This window comes from Tachypleus tridentatus, chromosome 6 (genome assembly GCF_004210375.1).
Source record: "Tachypleus tridentatus isolate NWPU-2018 chromosome 6, ASM421037v1, whole genome shotgun sequence".
Lineage (NCBI taxonomy): Eukaryota > Metazoa > Arthropoda > Merostomata > Xiphosura > Limulidae > Tachypleus > Tachypleus tridentatus.
Genome location: NC_134830.1, coordinates 84,040,508 through 84,061,430, shown reverse-complemented (window position 1 = coordinate 84,061,430; position 20,923 = coordinate 84,040,508). Strand labels below are relative to the sequence as shown.

Below are 20,923 nucleotides of genomic sequence, written 5' to 3'. Positions count from 1 at the left end.
ATTACTAAAAATATATTCTAAGTGGTATATGACAAACATTAACTAATTATGTCTAAACACAACCCTCTGTGTACATATGATAGAGTAATTAACTATTGTCTAATAATTGTCTCAAATGCGTTGTATGCTAAGGAGTAATGAACTATATGAAAACACCTTCTACATGGACATGCTAACAAACAAGAACTAGAGCTAAACATTAACATCTATTTGTACATAGCAACGAATATTTAATTAAGATTAAACTTCACCTTTCATGTGAACATGTGAAGAAGTAATGAACTAGATGTAAGCATTACTTCTCTGTGGAAATGTTAAAGAGTAATGAACAATAACAAAATAACAATATCAATGTTTTACATGTTGAAGAGTAACTAACAGCAGGTAAACATTCATGTCTATGTAAAGAGTATTCAGATATAACCAAACATCAACTATGTGTACATGTAAAAAGTGATGAACTATGATTAAACCTAAAATACATTTGGTACAAGTTAAGGAGTAACAACCTAGATCTAAATGATACAAGTATATTGTATGTGAGCATGTTAAGAGGTGATAAATTATCTAAACATCATCCTATGAGTTACATGTTACATAGGAACAAAGTACATATAAAAATAATTTCAAAATGTTATCTGATACAGTAGGAAGAACAAGAAATAAAATGTCAGGTTTGGAACTAACTGGTTGGAGAGAAGAAAGGAAACCATGGGTAGAAGATTAAATAAGGTGAGCAGGAAAAGCTGAAAAATATTCATTAGAATAAGATGTATTCTTAACAAACTGGATGCAAAAAGGATGAAAAAAAAAAATCAAATCTCAGCAAACTCAAAGCACATCTGAATACAACTGTGCCAAAAGAAAGAATATATATATTATCACATGCAAATATGGAGGAAGCATACAAGCATGGAGGTGTGTTGCAGTCCTGGTGATTGAGAATTTTGCTGCATGATACATCATTATGTGGTAGTACAAACCTGCATGGACATGTATGAAATTAAGTGGGTTGGTTGGTTTTGTGTTTTATGGCACAAAGAAGCTAGACTAACTGCCCCAAACATCCAGTAAAAAGTTAAGATTAAAGTAAATTTTGTAAAACTTATAAAAAGAAATTAACGTAAAACAAAACAAAGTTTAAGAAAAACATAAATAGCATTAAAACCAATGTTTACATCTAGTCTACAGCTGTAAGAAAAATACTACAGTAATACAAGTTGTACAGGACTTTCTGTAGCACAAATGTAATTATCATAACTCACCAGGAAGACTAACAGGTAAGTTCAAAAACCACCGTCATTTGCCTGAAATTTGTCTGTCCAGTCCTGATTCCAAGTTATTTATTTGACATTGTAGCCATTTTCATAAAGTAAAGTAATACAAGTTTTAAAAGACTTGTAGCAAAATTTTAATAATAACTCTAGAGGATGATTAATGGGTAGTTCAAACAGCAGCATTAGTCACCTGAAGTTGGCCTTTCCAGTCCTGGTTTCCAGTTATTTGACATCATGACCATTTTCTAATTTCAAATCATACTAGATGGACTTTGATTTTTAAAAGATAACACATTAAAAAGTTTGATTGTATAAATTAAAAAAATTAAATAGCATTACAAAGATTAATGGCCTTTAAAAACTAAAAACATTTCTAAAGTGGACAGTGTCACCATCACACTGGAATGCTGCTTTTCTCAGATGACAAATAGATAGGTGATATCTGGGGACTGTAAGAAGCCATGGTGAAATGGGCTGACCAGTGGATACAGCAATGTTATCCAAGGACATACACAAATCATCCAACTGTGCTTGGATACGAAGGCCAAAATGAGCAAAGGCACATCGTCTGTTTTGAAAAAGTATGGCCCATCAAGGAAGAAATACACATCTCCAGGTGGGATTGGATGCTTTCATCAAGTTTCAAAGCATATAGTGAAGATAGTTGCAAACAACAGAGGTACAAAGAAGGTTCATGAGACTCTTACATATGAGCTCTGAACTGAGGAAGTGCGGAAAGCTCCAGTACAAAGACAAAGTCCTTGATCATCAATACAGTCTATTATCTTTAAGGCCAAGGTCCTAGCAGAGCCATAGACCAGTGATCCATAGTCGAATTTCAATCGAATAAGAGCAGTATATAGCTTTAGCACAGAACATCAATCCACTCCCCAAATAGTGGAAGAAAGAACACAATGGATGTTCAGTGCTCTTGTATATTTGACCCATAGCTGCTTGATGTGTGGTATAAAGGTCAGCTTACTGTCAAAGATAAGCCCCAAGAACTTTGTTTCAGGGACCACATGCAGCACATCTTCACCGATACAAAGTTCAGAATCAGGTTCAATACCCAATTGGGGGCAAAAGTGCATGCAAACGGTTTTAGAGAGGGAGAAGTTAAAGCCATTTTCTGTGGTCCACTTCAATAATTGATTGAGGGCAGTCTGTAGCTGCCACACAGTATACCTCATGTTCAACAACTGACATGAGATGTGAAAGTTGTCAACATAAAGCCTGTTTGAAACAGTAAGAGAGAGTTGTTCAGTGATGGCATTAATCTTTATACTGAAAAGTGTGATACTCAAAACAAAGCCATGAGGGACTCCAAGCTCATGCAGAAATAAATGAGAAACTGTCAAACCCACACGAACTTAGAATCTCCTATCCATTAGAAAATTAATGAAAATGGGCAAATGGCCACATAACCCATATATATAGAGGTCTCTCAAAATGCCATACGTCCATGTTGTACCACAAGTCTTCTCAATGTCAAAGAATATTGATACAAGATGTTGTCATTTGAGAAACGCTTCTCTGATTGACTTTCCATGTCGAATCAGGTGATCCATGGTGGAGGGCTGTCTTTGGAACCCACACTGGGTGGGCAAGAGGAAGTTGTTTGATTCAAGGAACCAAACAGAACGAGCATTAACCATCCTCTCTAAGGTCTTACAGAGACAGCTCATTAAAGCAATTGGACAGTAGTTTGAAGGAATCTTGGGATTCTTCCTAGGCTTAGAAAAAGGTAGGGCAATAGCCTAGTGCCAGGCATCAGGAAAAACATTCTCCTGTCAGAAAACAGGTGATTGCTCTGCCCAAGTCTTGATAGCTAAGAAAGTGGAGGAAGAAGCAGAAGTGCTAGATGCCCAGCAAAAACTTTCACCTAGAGTATCGGCAATGCTCTGGGTATCAGCTACTTCCTGGCCATCAGAAAGCAAGATCGAAAGTGGGACAGAATTATATTGCCCACTGACCTTTTGAATCTTGTCCCACAACTTTGGATCTGGTGGTAGAAGATATGCTGGTTGTGAACTTAATCCAAGATTTCTTCCAACTTTGACATTCTACCCACTGAGCATGTGCAAAGGCCTGCTGGAAAGCAATGAGGTTCGAGACTGTGGGATATCTACGGAAAGAATCCCAGATCCATTTTTAGTCTTCCATACCACGTGGCAGGTAGGATTCCACCATGAATGAGGTTATAGTGGAAAACATGTCATGGTTTTAGAAATACATTGAGCAGCTGCTTGTATAATACAGTCAGTTACTGTTGCCACACAGTCATCTATTGATGGCTTACAGATGATGACAGGATCAAGTTCTGTGAGTACAGTGAAAGAGTGCCAGCGAGCTTGATCCAGCTACCACCAGGGCATGCAGGTTGGAAGGGATGTACCACAGCTAGTCTTCATCAAAATTATCATTGCATCGAGGATTACTGCCCACCCTCCATGAAAAATGTGTAAATAGTGAAGGAGAACAAACTGAAAGATCAATAGCAGTAAAGGACTGATTAGATGCAGCAAAATAAGTAAAAGAATTGCTATTGAAAAGAGAAATGTTGTGATCAGATAGCATAAGCTCTACAGAGCAACCCCTCCTATCAATATCAGCACTTCTCCCAGAGGGGATAATGTCCATTTAAGTCCCCTAGGATTAAAAAGGAAGCTGGCAACTGTTCAATGAGAGCTTCAAGTTCTGATTGATCATATGTCTATCTAGGTGACAGGTAGAGAGAACAAAAAGTAATGATACAACCCAAGGAAACATTGATGGCTACAGCCTCCAAAGGTGTGTTTGAGTGGCAAAGACAGGGTGGGCACATGCCAATCAACCAACAGTGCCACTCCTCCATGCACTCATCTATCACACAGCCTGTCATTTCTGTATAAAGAAAACCACCAAAAGGTGACTGTATCAGCAGGTTTAAGAAATGTTTCCTGTAAGGAAACAAATATAGGATGGTAGGAAGCAATCAGTGCTTTGATGTCATTCAGATTAGAGCATAAACCTCAACAGTTCTATTGTATCAAGGTGGCAATTTTTATTTATGTGTAGGACCTGTTTACGACCACGTTTTTTTTTCTTATTGTCCTTATTTCAGGGAGGTCTATCAACCTCTATGGATCCTTCCCTGGGTCGATTGGGCAAGTCTTTGCTATTGGAAGGGGATTCCAGTGACTGAGGATGTGAATGCAAAATTGTTTTGCATCTTGGGATGAGAAAGGAAGATGGATCTGAGTAATTACCTGTACCTGGAACCAAAGGATGTGAATCTTGGGGTTTGATGGAATGTATATAAGAGACAGATGGGTGTTGAAGTTGATTCATCAACTTTTCTAATCATGGAGGTCAAAAGATTTTCATTTGTTTTGAGAACGATTCTTTTGGAGGCACAGAGAGATCTCACTGCATTCTCACTGTAGTTGCAGAATGAAGTGCAGCAGCATATGTCTGAAATGAAGTGGTGGACAGCAACTTTCAAGCCTCAGGATAAGCAATGTTATCAATCGTTTTCAAATGCTGCACCTCTTTCTCTTCCAACCATTCAGAGCAAAAACAAAAGTAGGACGGGTGAGAGCCATTGCAAATTAAAATAATGAGGGCCCATTTCACACTCATAGCAATCATCATAACCACAGGTGCAAAAGATTCTTCACATGTTTTGAAAACGACTCTGTCAGAGACACAGAGAGATCTGACTACACTTCTACAGTAGCAGTGGAACAGCATGCAGCAGCATATCTCTGAGAGGTGTGGTGGACAGTAACTTTTGAACCTTGGGGCAAGAAACGAACAGTTTTCAAATGCTGTACCTCTTTTTCTTCCATCCACCTAGGGCAAGACAGAAAGTAAGAGGGGTGAGAGCCACTACATATAACACCAGGGTCCATTGCACACTGATAGGCATCATAGTCCTTGCCATCGCAATGAACATCAAGGAACCATTCATTACCTGATGTCTTTAAGTGACCAAACCGCTGACAGCGGAAGTATCCGAAATGGTTCAGAATATATGGCTGTACCTCACAAATTAGATAACCAGGTCTTGATGGTAGCAGTTAGATGTGGTAATGTAAACATCAAAACAAGAACACTGGTCAGCATCGTAATTCCATCTTTGTGAGTGGAGATACGCCTCACTGCAGAAACTCCTTGGGTGGAGAAACCAGTGCGAATCTCTGATTTGGGGATGTTCTTCAAATCCCTCTCAACAATAACTCTTTGTGATGAATTCAAAGTAGCATGAGATGTAACCTCAACAGGTATATCCACAATTGCCTTTAAATTCAACAGTAATACATTGTGTTGAGATGTGAATGTTTCCACCAATATGTCACCAGATCGAAGTTTCTTTACTGACTTTGGAGAGCTAGCAAGATCCTCTGGTCCCTTCTGAATGAAAAAGGGAGACATTTGCCCTAAAGGTTTGTCTGAAAGAGAATGTAAGATAAGAAAATGAGGTACAACAGGTGTTAGAGATGTTGAATATTGCTTCTCAGAATCTTCAAGATGTGGTTGTTTAGCTTTGGACTTTTTTTTCATTATTTAAGTTTTTATATGGAGGATCCATAATAAAAAAAAAGTAATATTTTGGTGCCCACTGACCCAACCAATTATGGAGCTCTGTAAGAGGATGCACTACAATGTCAAACAAGGGCACTGGAGGAATGCCATGGTTTTGTGAGCACTATACTCAAACACCAGCATTAGATACAATGTCCACAACATCTGTTGAGAACATCCAACACTAGTACTTGGTTGACCCTAGCCCAAGTGGACCAACCGAATGATCCTAGGGGGCCACCCCAAGGCCACCTGTCTAGAGGAATTTAAGGCCAAAGTGGTGTGTTGGGGTTGGACCCCTCAACCATCAAGATCATCTCCTTCCCTTCATGAGTTACCATGCACGGCAAACATGTGGGTGGATGTTTAAATCCCAGAGTAGGTAAACTGAAAAAACAGAACCTTCCCTGGGAGGTCCCCTCACCACGTACAGGAATCCACACCGAGGGGAAATTAAGTGGGAGTTTTCAAAAGGCCAGGTATGCATGCAAATCTCTCAAGCAGAATGTGTGAATCCAAGAGAACATAGTCTTCTGTGTATGGTTGTGTGTATTTATTCCAAAAATTTACAAGGAGTCTGATAGGATAAAAAAACTTTGATTTCTTTATGTATAAAGATAATACAACAAAAGAATACAAGTCTATGAATTGGAAAAGGTAGGTTTGGCTCCAGGCAAAAGTTTTATTTTTTGAACAAGATAATTGACTTGTGGATTTAGCTTTTAGCAGTAGTGAAGACCAGCAATGTAATTCTCAGAAGACAAACTGAAGAGATGTAAAAATATGTTAAAAATTTGTGTAAGGTTATATTAATGTAACACAATGTCATATTTGAAACTAGAGGGGCACTCAGTAGAATGCATACCTCCACTATGCAGCAATGATCATATTCAGCTCTCACAAAATGAAACAATGTGTCTGAACGTCTGGCATTATCTTCTGACACAGACCATTTTTCGACAAGGTAATGTGGGATAATATTCTACATATTTTCACAAAGTTTCATCAAAATTCAATTCTTTTTAATTGAATTATAGAGCAAAAATAGTGTCAAAAACTGCCCCCATGTTAAAAGATGGGTATTTTTAGTTTCATAACCTTAGTATGACCTTGACTATCCAAATACTAATCATTTTTAATTTGGATCACAGTCCAAATGTATTCCAAATTTTGTCCAAATTCTTTCACAGCTGCTTTTAACAAATGCTGCTGACACAAAAATACACACAAAAGTGGTAAAAACATTATGCCCTTTACCTTCAGCATCAGATATAATAACCAGATCTTTCTTGAATAAGTTTTATTGTGGTTCATTAATGCAGGAGATTCAACTAGGTTGTATGTATGTTAATTTTGATTGTTATATACGAGAAATCATTATTTCACAATGATTAAATTGAACTAAAATAATTACACTGTACATTCTACTGTTCAAGGTAAGCAAATAACTGTTTTAAAATGTTTTATACTCATTCATGCTGGTAAGTACTTTAAAAACTATTATGCTCATGTTTTCAAAATAATTATATAAACCAAAGACCAAATAAAGAATACATGCAAAGTATGTCTCATGACTAGAAGCAATTACAGAAAAATCTGAATAAACGTAATTAACGTATTATTATTTCTCTCTCTTCTTTTCTTAAATTTATAGTTTTTGGACTTTCAGTATTCTTGCATCAAGAAGTAAAAGGTAACACAATATACTCTTCCATTTCTATATTATTTAAATATGCTCTTCTGTTCTGCCTATTATTTCCAATTTAGACTGTATTGGTATCATGCATCTATTCCTTGATAAAGCTGGCATAGTGAAATATTTGAGTTTAAAACATTTTTATGGGATTAGTCATATCACAATTTTTACTACCTCTGTTATTATACACTGAGTTACATTCAATGAATAATGTGTTATTTTCAATTACTAAAATATTTACAAAATACCTCAAAATTTAAGTTAATAGCCATTGATACTAAAAATGTTTAAACTTTATATTAACAGGTTGCAATAAGTTTAAGCAATAATTTACTACGATTTACAAAGATAAATGAGTTCTTTTCAATGGTTCACTTAAGTGTCTAACCTAGACATAAAAATATAAATTCAGTAATGGTACTCCTACATGCTTACTGGCAACAAGTCGAAATATCCATTGCCTCTGAGAAGACTTTCAGAAGCTTGTACAGATGACTGGAGTGTCCATAAATCAAAACTGGTTAGAACATCATCTACTTTGGGTTCTCTACCACAAGTAAACCCAGAAAACACATCTGTTTTGGTACCAACCAATAAAATGGCATCAATTTCTGAATAGTAACTCAAGTGTTTGTGGTAGAATTCAACAAAAAGATGACTACAGACAAAATAAAGAAATATAATAAAATGTATTAAAATTTTGTTCCAATGAACAAACAGATACACAAAAATAACAAAACAATCATGGATTATTTTAAAAACAGACTTTCAAGAATTTGTTCAGCTTTGTTTGTAACAATAAACTTAGGTTATACACATAATTTAATTTATTTACATTTAAAATAAAATAGAAGGAACATTTTTGTAATCACAAATTATGGATTATGTTGTAACTAAATAAACAAAGAGAAACAGTATAATTTGTCTAACACAGCCAAACTATATAAAAAGGTCATTTACATTTTTGATTCATGAGAAATTACTTTTGCTGTAAACTATGGAGAGAGTGAATATAATTTAAACAAATTACCAAAGCTAAAAAGTCCACTAACTTTGTCAAGAAATTTGCATTGCTAATTTTTGGAGAAAATAACCGTGCTTTTGATTTCACGAATTGTGGTGGGCCACTCCATAACTCATGCCACCTATAGATGAAAATAGTTCAGCTTTTACTGTACTGTAACTTAAAATCCTGCACAAATTTGAAATATTTTAGATGTAAAAAATCAAAAAAAATCCAGTGTTTAATAACTTGATAAAATATTGAAAACAAATTAATTCTGCATACTTTCCTTTAAATATTAAACTTAGTTATAAACACACAAAACCTTAAAGAGAGAACAAGAAAAACCTAATAGAGATAAATTACTTTCCTGAGAATTTTCATGCCAAATTAAAATATAATAAATTAACTTATTTAAAAACAATTTTATAAACAGTTTAAACTCAAACATTTTAAAAATAATTTGGAACTAGCACAGTAACTTGTCATTTATTGGGTAAAGAGTCCAAGAAATACAAAATGTCTTACACTATATTAAAATATATTGAATTATTTTATCAATTTATGAGATTTCTTTCAATTACACACTAATCTCTTGCATCACATTGTTCTGAAAATCCTACCAGCAGATTTGAATTGACTTGTACCAAATTTTGGTTATTTCATAGTACGCTTTTTGTACATGAAACCAAAAATAATTTTTCTTCTATATCACAACCATTCAGAAAACTTAAAATAACTTTTTTTTTTTTTATGAGGCCAATTACACTGCTGTACCAGGTAAACATCCCTAGGCTCTCACCAGTGACTGTCAGTTTTGCCATTCTGTGTGTCAACCCATTTCTGCAGTCTGCATTGAGCTAGCCATCAACACAAAACCACACTTGCATATGTGAGACTCCTTAAAATTCCAGTCTAATTCTACAACAGTTCTATAAACACTTTTGATATCCACGAAGCATACAACTTCAGAAAACTTAGACTAGTCAGTGACATAAATAACCTTTCAACCATAAATTACCAATAAACATTCTTTAGTATAACTAAGTGGAATTACCAGGTTACAGTGAAATAATTCTGTAGAGACACTTAAAATTTCCACAAGATTTACACCATAATTTAATAGATGTAGTAGACAACACAGTTTCAAGTTATTTTTAATCAGTAACATATAGCACGCCACAATAATGTTTTCAAGTGTTCAATCATCATGCACAGAAGTTATTTTCATAAAGTCCTGTAAAGACTTAAGACAACACATTTTCAAGATGGATTTTTCAAAATAGATCCATGGTTAGAATATGATGCAAAAAATAACATACATTTTATGCAAGGCCTACAAAAGAGAACTAAGAATATGAACATTTTTACTTCAAGGGCAAATGAAAGTTCTGGATGAAATTCATTCAACACTGGCCTTTCCTTTTGCATTTCAGCTACTCAAGTCAAAAATCAGTCACCAATATATATTTGCTAGACAAAACAAACCTAGCATTAAATCATCAGATAAATTCAAATAAACAATAACACATCATAGGAAATTGGTAGTGAGACAAACAGTTACTATATATTTTGCTAAATGAATAAATTGTTGAAAAGTCTATTCTTCATAATAATTTATCCTAGTCTTCAACCCCTTTTTTGATTTCCCCCAAGATAACTCAGGAACCTTCCATATTTCAAAACATACTAGCCTGAGTTAATTTAGGCAAACCATTTCTCACCATATTTTAAATTATTTGCTTAAACTTATATTTGCATGTTATGTATTATAAATGGATATCAAAAGATAAAATAAAATATCTGTCTCTATTTTAACTCGTATCTGAAACGAACCTTACATAAAAAGGATTAAACTGATTGGGAAAGAAAAGACCAAGAGTAGTGTATGTCAAGTTAATAAAATAATGTTTTGGGACAATATTGGACCTATCAATCCAACTTTGCTGTTCCATACTCTACACTAAATTAGTTTTAAAAAAAAAAACAAATCTTAAAGCCAGCCCTTATTATTTAAAGACTTATCTAGCTTTTTCTTAAACACATTTGATTTACTGCCTCTACAACATTTGAAGGCAACCCATTTGAGAAGCCAACAAAATAAAGCTGCCTTACCTAAACATGACTCCTACCCTGCCAAAATTTATACTTGTGTCTCCTAGTCACAAAATGTGAAAAAAAGATGATACATCAACACTATCAATTCCCTTCAAAATCTTAAACACCTCAATCAGATCCCCCCCACATCTTTTTCAAGAGAGAACAATTTCAGCCTCATACCCCTCTTCTCAACCTTTTCCATAAAGTTGATATCTTTATTAAGGTGATGAGCTCAAGACTGAAAACAATATTCCAAATGTGGCCTAGCCAGTTACCTGTACAATGAAATTATAACCACTTAAGAACTGCATTCATTATTTCTGTTGATACAACCTAAAGTACTATTTGTCTTACCACTGACAACAGCATACTAATTCAAAAGTTTTAGAGCGATTGACTATTACACCAAGATTCCTATCTTTTGTGCAACTGTTAAAGTTATTACCAACCAAATTATACTTACCATGCAAATTGTGATAATCAACAAGCAATATTTTGCATTTATTATAATCAAAATCCATCTGCCATTTATTTGCCCAACTCAATAAATGATCTAAATCATTTTTTGTAAAGCAGCAACATTTTCTTCTCAGCTAGACCCAAGACCTTAATATCATCTGCAAATTTAAGTAATTTATTGACTATTCTTTATCTGTCATTGATGTAAAACAAATAGAGCAAAAGGTCCCAAGACTTAGCCCCTGAGGTACCCCATTTGTAAATGTTAATCCAGTTTGGCTGAGCTCCATTTGTGACAACCCTATGCTTTCTTCCAACCAGCCACTCTTCCATACAATTTACTAATTTGTCTCCCACACCTCTAGAGACAATTTTTTTGCAAGCCTTTTATATGATACTTTGTCAAATGCTTGCTGAAGATCCAGATACACCAAATCTACACCTTTACTCTAATATACATGAGCAATAATCTTTTCAGAGAATGTCGGAAGATTTGTGAGGCAAGATATTTCCTCAGTGAAATCATGTTAGCTATTCAATAAAATTCTAAACTTTGTTAAATAACTTTTCAAAACATCTTTCAACAGACCTTCCAAAACTTTTTCCACAAGATACAAGACTAATGGGTCTAAAATCAAGTGGGATAATTATATCACTTCCCTTCAAAAGAGGAATTACATTAGCTACCTTCCAATCCTCACTATTGAGGTACATGCTCACTATTAAAGGACTGACAAAAAAAAGTAGAAAGTGGCTCAAATATCCAATCTTTAACTTCTTCAAAATCCTTGGGAAAATGTTATCTGGCCAAGGAGCATTACCATTTTTCATACTTCAATTTTTTTTTAACCAGCTCAGAATTAAAGCAGTCATCTTGTTTGATGTTTTTCTCCATATATCAATTGTTCAAAATGTGAAATACTGCTTAAATAATTGTTATTAAAAATCAAATAAAAAGTAAAATTTAATAACCCAGCCATCTCATAAGTGTCAGAATACTACCCTTCTTTTATATCCTTCAATGATCCTACTCTCATTCTAACATTGTTTATTTTTAATGATTTAAAGAAATTCCTAATGTTAATTTTTAAAATTTTTAGCCAAACATTTATCATGCATCCTTTTTGATGTCATAATTTTCTGTTTCATCAGCTTTCTCAATATTCTATAATCTACTGAATATATCATACATTTCAATTTAAACTTCTTAAACTCAATGCTTTTCTTCAATTTTATCTCTTAAACTCTTTGTCAGCCAACCTGGTATTTTACGTGCAGATACCGTTTTCTCTCTACAAGGTACAAGTTTACCTTGAATATTTACAAATTGATCTTCAAAAATTATCCATATATGATCAGTGTCTCCAAATAACTAAGCTGCCCAATTCATAACAGATAATTACTCTAGCATCCCTTCAAAATTTGCTTTTATGAAATTTGTAACCAAAATATTATTCCTTATCTCCACATACAACAAAACATCAGACCTAAAGGAACAACAATCACTTGCAACCCAGTGTTTCCCAACTTCTACCCTCTCAACCATTTCCATATTAGAGGTCAACAATAAATCTACAACATCACTGTTTCTGGTAAATTCCTTGACTAATTGGTGGAAGAAAAAAAAAAAAAAAAGACATCCTGAACAATTTCCAAAAACCTTTCTCCTTCATGGTTTGGCTTTAGCATTTCCTATTATATGCATGAAATTAAAACCACCCACGATTATAATTTCATTGACAGCTAAAATCTTAATTTCAATGTAATGCTTCTTACTAATTTCATCAATATCATTTGGTGGTCTGTAACAAATTCCCACTAACACCCTATTCCCTTTATATACATTAACAGAAACCCAAATGGATTCAATCCACATCTGCAAAAACCATGGGCTTAAATTTGTTGCTCAACAAACAGGCTCATTATAACTAAATTCATTACATTTTTATTCTTTCTAACTTCTTAAATGTCAGTGTTAGTAGATGAATCCCTTGCACTAAATGTTTAAGTTCCTACTAAAATTCTGCTGTCATTTCCCACAGTCTATGCTTCTTTTTATCTATTGCCTCTTCTTTGTTTAGGATGGCCACAAACTTCTCATCTAACCTAGAAACTCCATATAAAAATTGCACATCTTTAATACTAGCTTCCTTAAAAGTATGTGCCAGTTTCAAGTTCTAAAATAAAACTTACTTATTGTACCCATTACACCTAATGAGCTGTGAATGCTTAACTCCAACACTAGTCTTAATCATTGTATTTATACTTATAGGATGAAAATAAATAATACCAAATACAAGTAGCCTGTTGTTAACACTGTTACAATTAGGCCTAATGTTTAAGAACCAATATTATTATTTTTTGATCACTACTAAAGTTTATATTGTATTATAAAGAACTTATAATTCATTAGAATTAATAATGTAAGTAACATTAATAATAAATTGTATTTAGTCTGATTTGTAAGTTATAACAGTAAAAGCTGAATTAAAAACCCCATTAGGCAATAAAGTATTTTTTAAATTGCATTTATTTGATAAAAAATGTATCTTTCCTGTTTTATAATTTGCCAAAGTTACTACAAATTATAATATAAATATTAAATAACTTTCAGAGATCTGTAACAGCTTAACTTTTCAACATCCTCTCTCTTCAGTTGTACCCTTTAATAGAACCTAAAGGGAAAAGCACAGTGATTACTACAAGAAAGAAATGCACAGGATTCTACAAAAACAGCCATACAGAAAACATGTCATATGTACTTTTCTACATGCTACACATAGTTCTGAATGTAAATGAGAGGGTGCCATAACACAGATATTTGACAGACTACTTGTGAACAAGATACAGGAGGGGAGAAAAAGGTATCCCCAATTCTTTTATAAACCAAAACATAGTAGACCATGCTAAATCATATTGTTCCTAGGCATATGCATACAACTTGAGTAGATTCACATACAGGCATGGCAAGTACATCAATAGAATAATTATACATTAAAAAGAAAAACTGCAGGTTCCCATGCTATACAAAATCTAAGACCTCTGAATCTATGCTGCAGCATGTATTTGTTCTACCACTCTAAGGATTCATTTACAAGTATGTTAATACTTAGTGAAAAAGAAGAAACAACAGGGAAACTGTATGTCTGTCTGTGGATACATAAAAAACATAGCCATAACAATCTAATTGTAATGCAAGTTATGAATTATTCCTTTTAGATAATACTTTCAACGTACTCAAAAAATGTCAATGAAGACTTCCAAGCTCCATCCCTAACTGACAGATCCTGTTACATCAAATCAATCACAAAAACAGAAGGAAAAATCAGGACACAAAAATAAAAACAGAAAAGCATAGCCTTTGAAAGGGAAACCACAACCAAAACAAATATATACATATTTATATTGATTGTGCAGCAATTATGTTACTGTTTAATATACAAAGAAAAGAAAAAAGAAACTTTCCCTCTGGTGAAATTTGAAAAAAACATTCCTAACACAACCCCATAATACTGACAAAAAAATTTAACAAATCTTCAATTATCCAAGCAAAAATGTCTACTAAGTGCTAGGGGCACTTTTTTTTTATATAGAAAATAATGATCCATTGTCAATCAACTATACACTTGAAAACAACAGTTCCAAAAATGTCAGAGAATATAAGGTCTATTACTTAACATTAACATTATTTTAAATATGGAAATTATTGAGTCACACAACAAACACAGCCAATATAAATTTGCCATGGAATTGTATCTATCAGAAGTATACTTTCGTATAGCTTGGAGTTCATAGGAGTGTAATGATACTGAAAATTAAATGCATTTAGGAAATATATGCAACTTCTTGGATTTCTTAAAAGACTAATTAAGTAGAACAAGATATTTTACTTCCATAATTTGAGATTATTCTCATCAAACGTACATTAAATACTTAGACTTTCAAATTATGTTATCCCATGTGTATTACTTTGCATTTATTAGAACAAATATTTTATTCACCCTACTCACCAAATAATCCAAATTCCCACAGTCAATAACATACAAAATATTAACATACTTAGCAAATTTAAATTACATTACTAACTATTCCTTCACCTATGTCATTAATGTAAACTAAAAAGAGCAAAGTTTCTAACACTTGGCCCTTAGGCATCCCATATGTAACATTAATTCGTCATAAGAAGGTTGAAATGTTGTTCTCTGCTTTATCAGTAAAAGTATTAATACCCATACCAGCTGTCATGTGATACTAATACAATTTGACTGAATTCGATTTATAACAACCTTTTGCTTTCTTTTATCCAGCTACTTTTCTACTGAATGTGTCAATTTAAATCCCACATTTACAAAGATGATTTTGTCAGCATATCTCATTGAAGGCTTTTTGGAAATCCTGATATACCAAATTCACATCCATATCCTCAGTTACTAATGTAGTAATCTCTTCATAAAATGTGTAAAACCATGGTGACTATCTGAAACACTTTTAAAGTTTTTTTTAAATTACTTTACAAATTATCTGTTATTACTTTCATAAACCTTCCTCATCACTGAAATAAGATTAATAAGCCTATAATTGCCTGGGCAATTTTCATCATCTCTCCTCCTTGAGGAGATAGTAAAGATTTCATATAGGAAACATATGTGTTTGTGTTTTTTTACAGTACAGTTACATCCAATATGCTAAATTTACCATCTGTAATACTAGAAGTTACAAAATATGAAGGTAAATGCTTGTAGCATTCTAATTTTGATATATAAATTTTCAATCATGCAACAGAAACTAATAGTAAAAGTAGAATGTTATTTTTATTCAGAAAATTTAATCAAAATGATATTGGTAATTTCCAATCTGAATCCACAATTTAATTCAAAAGGAGAAAAAGGAATACAGACATACATGTCATAAAACCATTAGTAGTTCTAATGAACTAACAGTTCTACCAGAAAGTACCAAAATCCCTTTATCTCCAAAAGAACAGCCTAAAAAACACTATACTCTAATATACATAAGCATTCTCAAACTAACAAATCTGTTGAAAATAACAGCAACCTTATGAAACATGCAAATAACAATAAACAACTCTGACATATCTCTAACATTGTTAATCTTTCAGATATCTCCCTCTGAAGCACAACTCAGTCTCCTTAGTAAAGGTCTAAACTTCTGCTCAACAAACATCTACATTAAAGAGCCTGAACTTCTCTCTGACCTTCATGAATTCTTTTCACAACAAACCTCACCCAAATGAAAATTAATATATACCTAACATTAATGAGAAGTCTTTATGGACACCTCCACCAAACAGCAAACCACTTCTAGAGAGTTATATTAAAGCTGTAGAAAATGAAATAATCTAGACATTAAAATCTTCTAGGCAATATCCTAATAATATTAATTAAAATAAAAAAAAAATGTTATAAACAATCTTAAATCAAACAACAATATCATAATAAAGCCAGCAGATAAGGATGGAGCTATTATTAGTCTTAACAAAGATGACTATATCATGTAAACCAACCAGCAACTAGAGAACATTAATTTTTATAAAAAAAACTCTCACACAATCCTACAGTTCAGTTTATTAATGCCATAACTGATAAATTAAAAAACTCCTCAAAAACAATAAAATTCACAAAGCTTTTCCTGGTAAATTGTATCTCTTACCCAAAATACACAAGCCAAACAACCCCAGTCGACCCTAGTTTCTGATATAAACATGGCTATTGAAAAGCTGTATGCTTTTAACGATCAACACATAAAATGTATTCCCTGTACCCTCCCCTCTTACATAAAGGATACTACCCACTTTCTCAACACAACAGAAGATATTAATACTGACAGACAATTACTTCTAAATAGTCTTCTTTGCACAATGGATATTTCTTCCCTTTATACTAGCATCCCACATGATGAAGGACTAGCAGCTCTAGAGTCTGCATTAAACCTCTCTAACTCACCAGAATCTCAAACAATAACTGATCTTGCCAGCCTAGTTCTAATTCTGAACAACTTCGAATTCAATAACAAGCACTATATTCTGGTTAATGATACTGTGATGGATACCAATATGGCTCCTAATTATGCCAATATTTTTATGGGTAATATTGAAAAGCAGCTTTTACAACTCAGCCCTGTAAAATCACATGCATGGAAACATTACATAGATGACACATTTTTCATTTGGACAGCCAATCTTGAATCACTTGAAGAATTTATCACACTTGCAAACTCCTTTTACAAAACAATCAAGTTTACTTGCGATTATATGCCTACACAGATTAACATCCTTGACATCATAGTTTTCCTAAAAACTGGAACTTTATAAAATGACTTATACAAAAAACCCACAGGTAGACCACAGTATCTTCACTTTAAAAACAGTTGCCCCTTTCACACTAAATAATACATTATCTAAAGTCAAGCTCTTAGAATAAAGAAAATACTCTCAGATGAAACAGACGACAGAAAACACACTAAGGAACTAAAACCATGTTACAAAGATGGTATAAAGATACCAAAATCAACAAGCAAACTGAGAATGCTAACAACACTCAGCAGAAAATCATCCTTAATCAGAGCAATACTAAACTTTCAAATAGAAATAGTCTTGTTATTACCTATCAGTTTAAACTCAGAAATGTTTCACAAATTCTAAGAAAAACATTTTTATCTATTACAATTCGATAATCGTCTCAAACAGATATTTCCAGAGGTTCCCATTGTTTCCTTCTGAAAAAGCAGAAATCTGAAAGATATCCTTGTTCATATTAAAATAAATTACATCCCACTTCAAAATAGTTGTCGTCCATGCAATAAAGATAATTGTAAAACCTGCAAATTCATAAAAACCACTGACCCATTTTCCAAAAAGCACAGAGAAATTTTAAAATATCTGAAGAAATTACTTGTGAAACAAAAGATACCATTTATCTTATCATACAGTGAAAAAAATACAATAATCAATAAGTGTGTAGAACATACACAAACAACTCTAAAACATCTTAACAATCATAAATCTTCTGTTAATACCAAAATGATCTCCCTATCGCTCAACACTTCAACCAACACGTTCACTCCATTAACAATGTTATTCTCACTGGCATTGAAACAGAATTCAAAACTAAAGCAGATACAGAAATAAAAGCATATTGAATAGCCAAGCTAACCACTCTTCAACCTTTCAGAATTAATCCAGATCCAGGAATCAATGATCTTTAGTCATTAGTTTCATATCTGTCAGAAAAAGAAAAATAACTTTATTCTTCACATATTGTTTCATGAAATAACAAAGCTGATTTTTTTAAATGGTTTAGTATAACATATCTTTTTTAATCACTCTCCAGGTGTTATCTTCCTCTACACCACCTGAAGCATATTTATTTTACCACATACACGTACATTTAGCCATTTCACAATTGCAATATCACTAACACCTTTTCTCACACACTCTTCCCATCAGCTACATTGCACTGGACTTGCAATGCTAACAACAGTACACAAAGACATACACGCTGCCTGCCTGCCTGCACTCATTCAGTCACACTACCACTCCCAGTTTGCCCCTAAAGAAGCAAAATCCACCTTTCAAAAGTGCTCGGATTATACAGTTTCTATTTCATTTTTATCAGTGGTTGTAATGTATCTTATAACAGCTGGTATAGATATTAACACTCTTACTAATAAAGTAGAGAACAGCATTTTGAACTTCCTTTCTAGATCATCTTAAGGTCAGTGTTTTAGTTCTTTCCTAAAATATTAATGAAGGGCAACTACTACTTCTCAATAAAGAAATTCAAGCATGTTTAAGATTTATAAAACCCTGAATGTTTAATGCCATCCTTTCAGCAACATTTAAAAAGAACATATATTGACTACATGTTTAAGACACTAAAAGACATATATTTTCAATATTAAATTTTTAAGAGTAAAATTTATATATTTGTGCACAAAATATTAAAACACTTTCTGCAATAGTAAACTACCCTTCCCATGTGTTGAAAGGAGAGAAAAAACCAACATCTAGGCTATAGACTGGCAAATAACTTTGTACATTAAACAATACAATGAATTTGCAAGTTTTTTCTTGAGGCAACTAAAAAATTAATAACAAACCAATCAATAAGAAATGAATTATAATTTTATTAATCTATATAATTCAACTGGCTGAACTAATTTAAATAAAAGTCGGTAGAATTACTCAGGTGGATTCCACAAAAATTTATTTCAAATGAATAATCAATTAGACAACAGTTCAAGCTTGACAGCAATTTAAATTTTATCACCTTCGTGCTTCAAATTATATATACTAAAAATAAGACATGGTAAGATATATCTTCAACACAAATGCACACATTGATTCATGAGAAACTTGGGAAATCAATTTCAACTACATTATGAGACAGCACAAAGGGTAGGTTTACACATGTTGAAAGTTCAAAGAACATAATAAAGAAAGGATATAGAAACAATCCTACCCTTTAAATATTATAGACTAATATTCTTCAGCATAGAAATCCTAATCAATTTTATCACCAACAACAGCAACAAAATTCTATGAGCTGATTGAAGTTTGGCAGAAAGACAGTTGGGGTAACCTACTTTTGTGCTACTGATGCTAAATAATTTTGTGTTCATTAATTGTACTGTTAAAATTAAAAATGCAAGTTGTAAGACATGGCTCTAGAAGAACCTTAAATTATAATAAGCTGCTTAACTGGTAAGTTCATCAAGAGATACTTGACCCTTAAAAGTTTGTAAAGTTGTACACAACAAAATTTGTAAAAACCAATACAATCAACATTACATTCTTCTTACAATTTTTCAACATTCAAAAAACTAATAAGAATTAAATTTTAATCTAATGCAATTAAAGGAAGATATCTGAAGATATGTGTATAAAAACACACTACAGAATTTAACAACTCTTTGTTTAAACTGTAAATAACTGTTACTCTTTACAGTTTACTTTACAACACTTGCTAAACATATTTTGACAAACATATCACAAATGCCTTTGTGAATTGTGTGGATACTAGATAAAACGTGTTTGATACCTTAAGGTTACCAGATATCTACTGCTTGTTTGACTTTATACATGTACATATAAAAAGTACATTTAAATGTTTTGTTTAAATAGTGTTACTATTACACATCCTTAGTCTATGCTATACTGTAGTGACCAAGAAAGAACAAAAAAAATTTTTCTGAAAAAAAAAATAAACCAAAGCCTGCATTCTCCAGAATAACTGAATACAATAAGGTATCACTTTATACAGTGTTATCAAAATGTACAAAGTTTACACATGCACACAAAAATCATACTTACTTTACTTCTGATGCATCAAAGGCTGAGATTCGAACAACAGATCCTGGATTATAAGTCTCATAGATGTCAATACGCAGTGGTGAAACTTTTTCTTCAAACTGAATTTCTGAAAATATTTAAGAAAATTAATAAATAATTATAAATATTAGCTTTTACACAATTAAACTTTTATGAACGTGATGAGTTAATATACTGAGTTTTAAAAACTTGTATTGCAGATGTAAGCATTAAACTGCAAAAACATACTGATGTAAATGTTTGTTATTCATAAGCATACACATTTAAAGGTCCATATGGAACCTAAAGATAGCATAGGAAGCTTTTATACATTTGTTTTCAGTTGAATTAAAATAATTATTAATTACTTGTAAAATTTGATAAACCTAATAACTCCTGACAACAGGTTAACTTTCATACACTAAATATGGAATTAGAAATAAGGAATTCTATCGTACATCACTCCTATAAAGATTACAGTGGTTATATTGTTT

The 20,923-nt window shown here is 32.7% G+C and overlaps 1 protein-coding gene across 6 annotated transcripts in view; it reads right to left on the bottom strand.

Annotated features, from left to right (window-relative positions):
* Positions 1–20,923, bottom strand: part of LOC143252935 (F-box/LRR-repeat protein 4-like) — a 138,761-nt gene that overhangs the window by 82,802 nt on the left and 35,036 nt on the right. For 5 of the 6 annotated variants that reach the window (XM_076505831.1, XM_076505832.1, XM_076505829.1 and 2 more), the window contains exons 3-5: positions 20,433–20,538; positions 8,592–8,684; positions 7,975–8,197 (exon numbers count right to left, since the gene is read on the bottom strand). In XM_076505831.1, the coding sequence (XP_076361946.1) occupies positions 7,975–8,197; positions 8,592–8,684; positions 20,433–20,538 (422 nt within the window). The remainder of the gene's footprint in view (positions 1–7,974; positions 8,198–8,591; positions 8,685–20,432; positions 20,539–20,923) is intronic. The other variant, XM_076505830.1, reaches the window with a different exon arrangement.